The 8,793-nt window shown below is 37.5% G+C and overlaps 1 protein-coding gene across 1 annotated transcript in view; it reads left to right on the top strand.

The window, feature by feature from the left end:
• The first annotated feature begins 7,591 nt into the window (after positions 1–7,591).
• Positions 7,592–8,793, top strand: part of LOC107753715 (NACHT, LRR and PYD domains-containing protein 3-like) — a 12,441-nt gene continuing 11,239 nt past the window's right edge. The window contains exon 1 of the mRNA XM_016569928.1: positions 7,592–8,638. Within this exon, the coding sequence (XP_016425414.1) occupies positions 7,592–8,638 (1,047 nt within the window). The remainder of the gene's footprint in view (positions 8,639–8,793) is intronic.

Here is an 8,793-nt window from a genome sequence, read left to right as displayed (position 1 = left end):
AAAGAATGTTGGTATGAAATATATTGGTAAGTCAAAAGGCAAGCAAAAAAACATCAGGCCATCATAGTAAGAAAATTAGACAGTTTGCAGAAAATATTTACAATATTTCAAACCATGCCTTGACAAGTGGTCCATTCTGATAGTTAACAGAATTATATGTGGCAAGTCAAAAAACATCCCAGATGAGACAAAAGCAACAAGCAAAAAAATCTATTAGGCAATCATAGTAAGAAAATTAGACAGTTTCCAGACCATATTTACAACAGTATATTTACAACATTTCAATGTGCCAAATAAAGACTTTAAAAGACTTAGTACACAGACAAGAATGACTGTGTAGACTCACTGGGCCCATGCCTTGACAAGTGGTCCATTCTGATAGTTAATGAGAAGACATGACACGGCAAACAGTTGATTAATGCTACCAGAAATGGACATGGGGATGACTGCGTCAAACAACTTATGTTCCTTCACCCGCCGGATCAGGCGTTCAACATGCACCCTGAGCCTGGCCACAGACTGAGTGTGTCTCACCTCTCCGGCAGACATTTGTGTGCCCTTGGTCACAAAAGCAGGCCAGTTGATCCTTCTAATGTTTACAATCCATTTTTTCCTGATCTCTTCCTTCACCGGAAAGGAATGAAAACTAGCACAGGAGTTGTAGCGTGAAGACACAGAGCACAGCGGGACACTACAGTGCTCCGATGCTGCCTTCATTTGCTTTTGACGTCGGAAAACCGTCTTTTCCATGGTTATAGAGAAGGTATATGGGACATTCTACCAGAAACGTACATTTCCACTTATAAAAATCTTGGGTGAAAAAAATATCTTATTCTTAAATCTGAACGTTGAGTCATATGGAGGACATGTTAATCTATATGAAACACATATCATGCCATCTCAGCATGTTTTTATGATTGAAATAAATAAATTTTTAAATACTATGGTAATATCTGCATTATTACTTAGGAAATTACATGGTAATAACGGAAATTGCATGTCATTTCCTAGGTAATAATGTAGATATTACCATGGTATCTGTATGAATTGAAATAATTACAGTCATCATTACTCAAAGCTTATATAAATGACAATTATATCTATATATGAAGAGTTTATTTGCAAAAACAGATAACTCTGTTTTTTGAAATGTTCAAAAATCATGTTTTTATTATGTAATCATGTTTTTGTGTTTTATTGTGTTAGTTAGCTGTAATTATTAGTTATTTTTTAACCTAATCAATATAACCCAACTAAAGTTTGATTGAGATTAATTGGAATGCACAATGAAAAAACATGATTTCAGAGAATTGTCCTTTGAACTTAGTGCCAAGTTTGAAACCATGGCATCTCATCTGATTATGCACAGCGTCTCGGTTCTCCTCTTTGCCCCAGAAGGTGAGGTTTACAGGCATTGAAAATTTATTTGTCTCTCCATAGGGCACAACCCTATTAGGGAGATCAAACACAAAAGTAATCTGTTTCAATCAATTTGCAATAACATACCCAACAAATAACAAATTTGTAGAAAAGACACTGAGAAATTACTATACCCTTCCACCCTGGCCAAATTGTTGTCCATAATGTAGGCCATTGGGGCTGACAGCTCTTTCTTGATGTGCCCCACCTGACTTCCATACACATTAGCAACCATCACTGCATTTCGGTCATAGGGATTCTGCGGCTGCCTCACCAAAGACACCATCTCTCCTCTATTGACCTACAGCACATGTCAGAGTCAAATAATAATCTTGTTATTAAATGAGATTAATTCCATGATAAATTAGTCAGTTTTGCTTTAACCACTAGAGGACAATATACACTATGCAGTGGGACAGGTGCGCAGACCACCTGTTCCTGTTAGGTGTGTCAGAAGAATTAAGCACGGCAGGAGAAAAACGTTAATGTTGTACTGCAATACATAATACTGCATTCTTTTAAATTGTGTAAATCATCTTTGAACAGGAACCTGACCCAAAGACATGTAGCTGTGTGGAAAATGCAGATTTTTCCTGATGAGTTAAAACAGTTCAGTTTATACATACATGTGTGTATGTGTGATTCCTACCGTTCCAGTGTAGTAGCGCAGACCAACAACTGTGCCTTGAATTGAACCAATCTGAACATTCTCCTCTGGCAGGTCCTGCCCTGAATCCTCTGTTAAATTGGCTATTTCTTGGGATATGGTCATTGTGCCACCCACATCCAGGAAATCTATGAGGGCTGACGATGGATGACAGCAAGAATTAGAATTAATTCAGATGTGACATCAATTCAACATACTAGGAGTTGAGTACTAGAGTGTAGCAGGTTTTACTTTAGTTGTCTAGGGAACATTAATAATAATATTCGTTTCACAAATTTGGCAGCTGTTGTTTTTACCGTATCTTGGCGAGGCGCTGGTCGAGGGGTTGTGAGGAGGAGCAGCAGTGCGGGGATAGATGTTTGACGACTGCATGACTGCGATCAAAACACAAACACGAACCTCACTCTGCCACTTTGTCCTAATCGGAAAAACAAGAAAAACAAAACCCCGTTCGAATGTATAATAAAGCAGAGTCAGGCCGTTTAATTATATAAAAATTACACATTATTGTAATATAAATAGTAGTTAATAGTAAAACGCTTCATTCAACTAGAATGAACTCTGGTTATAACAAGCGAAGACGGAGTAAGTAAAACTATTTAGCTGCAGGCCACACTCACCTCCCGAATCAAAGACTCCAGAACGAGAAAAGCGCGCTGCCAACTGACCTAAATCCAAATGCTACATCAGCGATTAATAGTGCAGACCTATACGGGTTTATTGTAACTTAGTTCATATGTCAAATCTTGATGACAAGTTTCAATGACGTCTGTCAGTGGCGCGAGTGTTTTGAAACTGCACACTTTCTTCTTCTAAAATAAAATTTTTCAAAAATCATGTTTTTTATTATGTAATCATGTTTTTATTGTGTTTTATTGTGTTAGTTAGCTGTAATTATTAGTTATTTTTTAACCTAATCAAAATAACCCAACTAAAGTTTGATTGAGATTAATTGGAATGCACAATGAAAAAACATGATTTCAGAGAATTGTTAAAAATTGAGTTATCTGTTTTTGCAAATAAACTCTTCATATGTATTGAAATATAATTAATATACAAAGTGCAGTGCTACATAGGCCTAGGTAAAAGAGGGATACAATTAAAAAAATTTGTCGATGAGCATATAAAGCTTCAGATTTACAGTATAATGTCTATTTATTCAAATAATGATTTACTATGGCATGCGTTAAATACATATTATATGCAATAAAGGTAATAAAAAAATAACAATGCCATTCATTTGTAAGGCAGTGTCACAGGACTGTCAGGCCCCGTCACACAGGGATGTGACAGGGCCTGATGTGATGGGGCCTGACGGTCGGCCATTTTAAACTGCCATTACTCAGCCTGCTAGCATGCTAGCATAAAAACGGTCAACATGCAATCAAGGAATTTCAGTAACTTTTTTTAGACATGTTTTGGATTTAAAAGATTTTCATTATTTTCTGGGATGTTTTACCGTGAAAGGGCCTGACCCTTTAGCTCGTCCTCCTCCAAAAAAAAAACATACAAAAACAAGCTTAAAATCATACAATTCAATGACAGAACTCACCCTTGATCAGTGTCAGCTTCACCTCAGTCAAATTATGTCACTTCCTTTGAGTCATACCTTTAAAGGCGCATTACACACATTTTATGTTGAGTTTTATGTAAACGTGACAGGACTGACCGAAAACATGGGGACAGTTGTAAAATAGTATTTATTGTAGAATTTATGTATAATTTCATGTTTTTAATCAGTTGATGTGAATGATAACAACTTAAACTTGTTATTGATGGAGTTTTTAAATAAACTCGATTTTAAACTGTATAAAACTACGACGTTTTCTTTGTTGTTTTAGTGAGGGGGCGTGACTCCCACACAGCTGATGGTTTCTCTTAGTTACCATACAAACCGGAAGCGCCCTTGCTGGTATAAAGTATGAGCGGAAATACATCACAATTCTCGTTGCTTAGAGCCCATTGGTTGTCGCTTGTGAAATTCGCTGTTCATTTGCATAAAGTTAAACTATTATTAACTTTTGTAGCATGACTTCGCCTACATTCGGTCGCTCATGTCGCCGGATGTCGCCAACACTCCACTGAAAATGAATGGGATCATGTCGCTTTGTTGCTGTGTGTCGTTGGCAGTATGAATGGGGCTTTACAGTTGAAAAGCTTATCTGAATATGATCTCACACTTTTGGCGCCCCATGCTGTACATTTCAGCTGGAAACTGCAGCAAAATATGTAGTGAGGTAATACTGTTTTACAAAAATGCAGTCACCGCATATAGCTTTTATGAGATCAGACGTCTCCTCAAACACACACGGATTAAGGGAAAGAAGCTATTTTGGATAGTCCAACCTAAGCACACAACCTGTTAATTTCTCCAGTATCATTTCACAACAATTTCAAAGGACAGATTTAATGCTTTAACATTTGAATGATGTCAGACTGATATTTCACCACATTATCAGCTTTGTCAAGTTTCTTCTGGGGAAAGTGTGATCTTTTATATGTCAACAGCCAATTTCATAACTTCTTTGATTCAAGAAAAAGCCTAAGGTTTACATGCTAAACATGTAAATCATATAAAATATTATACACTAGTCTCCTGAACACTTTTAAAATAGTTGTTGCCTTTATAAATAAGTCAATGTATTTCCTGATATACTGTGTACTGTGTGAAAAATGTGTGCGGAGAATGACATGCAATTGATTGCCTGTGGATTATAAAGCTATACACTTTAGCTATACACTATAGCAAGGCAAGTTAGTAAGATGATAGAAATCATTTCCTCATAGAGTTCATCCTGTCAACAAGAAGTATATTGAGAGAAGACAAAACTCAACTGGTTTAACCGGATGAATCTGAAGAGTGCAGATGTACTTTACAGAGCATGCCAGAGCTGCGACACATTTCAAGGTGAGTGCATTGCCATTTTGTCTTTACATTTGCTTTGAATTATGTACAGTAAATATTGTACATGTAAGTTAATGTTTTACAAAGGCATTTTATAGATGATAACATTAAAATGTGGGAGAACCCTAGGAACTTGTGTTTTATTAACTAACTACAGGGTTATAGGTTCGTTAGAGTTGTTTTATCTGTTACTCTGCGTGAGAAATAAATCACATCACATTTCATAACAAGTAAAAATCAAATGAGAAGTAACATTGTGTTTGTGCGTACATCACATTAAAAAGCTTTTTTAAATTTTTCTTTGCTTTAAACAGAAAGTAAACAGTTTTGTATTGTCTAAACTACAGAACTATGATTTGGAATGCCTGGAAAACTTTCAACACTTTGCAGATAAAGATAAAAGATTGACTGTAGTTTCTGGCAAAACCACGGCAGATTACAAGAAAGAGAAAGAAAGAAAGAAAGAATCGGTTAATGCCTTTTGTTGTGTAACTAGTGTTTCTTGTAATTTTCTGGCTTCTTTTCAAAACTGTCTGAGAGGAATTCGAGACAAGATGGAATTTGTACATCTCTATCATTTTATACTGTAGGCTTTCATATAGCAAAAACAGCTGTAAATAAGGGTGCTTTGCCTTAAGAAGAAGAAGTTTATTCAAGTGTGCTATTAGTATACTTCGTTTAAACAAAAAAAATAGGAAAGTATACTTTCAGTCTAATTTTATGTACTTCTCAGACATGGGCTTTATGTACTTCTCAGAAATATACTTAAATATACTTAAAATGACATTTAAGTATACTTGACTTATACTAAATAAATAAATATATTTGAGCTATACCTGTGCTCTGAGAATCCGTGTTTTCATTGTAGGGGGCGCTAGTACACATCTTCTGTACAGAATTTCCAAAAAAAACACAAGTGAAGAAGAAACCGAAACAACAGATGCTTCTACATGTATTCTAACACGATCATCAGACATAAAACAGCATCAAAACTGTGCAACGTTATGGAATAAAATGTCGAGCAATGAAGAGGTAATAATGACTGTCAAGCTTTGGGGTGTTGATCGACTTTATCTACGTTTTGATTATCATTCTGAATCCAATTCATAGTCTTTCTTCAGCTTGGTTGTAGTGAGAAAGCAATCCGATCTAACGGGCCAACGAACCAGGCTATATCACAATGTATAATGGGTAATTACATAAGTTCTGTGAAAAGCATTAGCTTTGTTGTTTTGCTAATAGCCTACTTCAAAATGAACCTGTGAATGTCTGTGGTGAGCACGTCTTCGCCATTCAAAATCAAAGCGCACTTTTTCATTTTATAATGCCGTCTTATTGCTCTTCTTCCTAGTATGTGCATTTAAAAAATGTTTTCCCGATCAATCCTGGACTCCTGCTCAAAGTGATGTTAATATAACTACATCTACAAAAAAAAACAAAAAAAACAATAAGCCCGCAAAGCTGTTGTCGTTCCATCCTGACAGATGACAGCCGTGACAGCTAAGTGGAATCCCGGAAAATAAACCGTGGAACTTTGACCAATGAGAGAACAGTTTACTTGTGCATGACTTGTATTAACAAATTTGGTCCGTTTAGAAACTTTGCCGTGTGAAAGCAAACCGCACCAAGAATAAAAAGCAACATTGTAATCATTTTAATCCCTGTTTCGGAACAAAGCAATCGATCTACAGGTGTGAAAGCACCCTAAGTCAACTTCAATGAATGTTTTTGAAATTTTTCCAATGTCAGCACATGCCACCGAATGGCTATCACAGTGTACCCTTGCCTTTTTTAAGATTATATTTTTGGCTTTTATAGCGGACAGTGGAGAGATGACGGGAAATGATTGGGGAGAAGATTGGGCATGGGATCAGGAAAGAACCTCTGACAAAACTCTGCAAACTACAAACTCTGGTCACCTGCTAAACATCAGCACAAGATGTCATGAGCGCATAGCCCACTAGGCTATGGCTCTGGCATGTAGCCCAAGCTTAAAAAGTTAAGAGGGAAAACACAGGGTGCCATTATAAGGAAATATCAGAACTCAATTTCCTTTATCTTTTTTTTTTCTTAGATGTAATCTTGAAAATAATTATTACAATACTGATCATAATCAGTGCAGTAACATACACAGTCAGGACTGCATCCAAAATGAATCTCTATGAGAAGAAAGAAGAGGGAGGTGCTCTTAGCTGTGTCTGTATGAAGAGCAACTGTTCAATTAAACAACCTGTTGGATTTCACGATAAATCACAATTCAGAAATCCAAGGTAGGTTATTGGTGAGTTGTTTTTGTTATGGCTTTTTGTATGCATACTGTATAACAATTATGACTACTATTTTTCCTGGGGTTCTGCAGTGAGGTAAGGGAAGATCTAATTAATTACCAGTCCAGATGTGGAGTTTGTGAGCAGGTTCTGATAGATGCAGTCTCTGGCAATGGTTTAAGAAGACACTGTATCAGCTGCAACTCGGACCAGACCAGACCGTGTCCTGTCATGGAACCAGCCTTGACTGAAGAAACTGGAGATTTGCAGCAGCATTCTCAACAACCAGATGATGATGTTTTTCAGAAAGTCAAAGATCAATACAAAACCATAATGAAAAACAAGTATGAGAGCTTATCTGAGGGAATCAAACTACAAGATAATCAAACCCTACTGAACAGTATTTATACACAACTCTACATCTTAGAGGGAGAGAGTGAAAGAGTGAATGAAGAACATGAGGTTTTACACATGGAGAATAAATCCAGAACTCAACACTTACAAGACACTCCAATCTACTGCAATGACATCTTTAAAGCCTCAGCTGAACCTGGATGTGAAGAGAAAGAGCAGATCAAGACTGTTCTTACTAAAGGCATTGCTGGAATCGGAAAAACCGTCTCTGTGCAGAAGTTCATTCTGGACTGGACCGAGGGAAAAGCCAATCAGGATGTAGATTTCATGTTTGTGCTTCCATTTCGAGAGCTGAACTTGATCCGCGATCATCAGTACAGTCTTCACAGACTTCTGCTGGACTTTCATCCTGAACTTCAAGATCTGGACTCACAGATTTATGAGGAGTGTAAAGTTGTGTTCATCTTTGATGGTCTGGATGAAAGCAGAATCACACTGATGTTTTCAGACGCTCAGAAAGTTTGTGATGTGACTGAGACTTCATCAGTGGCTGTGTTGATGTCAAAGCTCATGAAAGGAGAGCTGCTTCCCTCTGCTCTCATCTGGATCACCTCCAGACCAGCAGCAGCCAATCAGATCCCCTCCAAATACATCAACCGTCTGACAGAAATTCAGGGATTCAATGAGCCTCAGAAGGAGGAATATTTCAGGAAGAGAATCAGTGAGCAGCATCAAGCCAGCAGAATCATCTCACACATCAGAAGAGCAAGAAGCCTCCACATCATGTGCCACATCCCCGTCTTCTGCTGGATCTCATCCACTGTGCTTCAGAAGCTCCTGGAAGAAGATCTGAGTGCAGAAATCCCTCAAACTCTGACTGAAATGTACATCCACTTCCTGCTGATTCAGATCAACATGAGGAACCAGAAGTATGAAGAGAGAGATCCAGAGAAACTCCTGCAGTCCAACAGAGAAGTGATTGTGAAACTTGCTGAAGTGGCTTTCAAACAGCTGATGAAGGGCAATGTGATGTTCTATGAGGAGGACCTGATTGAGAGCGGCATAGACCTCACTGACGCCTCAGTGTATTCTGGGATTTGCACTGAGATCTTTAAGCAGGAATCTGTGATTCATCAGAGGAAAGTCTACAGCTTCATTCATCTGAGCGTTCAGGAGTTTCT

The sequence above is a fragment of the Sinocyclocheilus rhinocerous genome, unplaced genomic scaffold, assembly GCF_001515625.1.
Source record: "Sinocyclocheilus rhinocerous isolate Xijiao unplaced genomic scaffold, SAMN03320098_v1.1 scaffold3824, whole genome shotgun sequence".
NCBI classification, from domain to species: domain Eukaryota; kingdom Metazoa; phylum Chordata; class Actinopteri; order Cypriniformes; family Cyprinidae; genus Sinocyclocheilus; species Sinocyclocheilus rhinocerous.
Note: the sequence above shows the minus strand (reverse complement) of the source record. Positions and strands in the feature narration are given on the sequence as shown.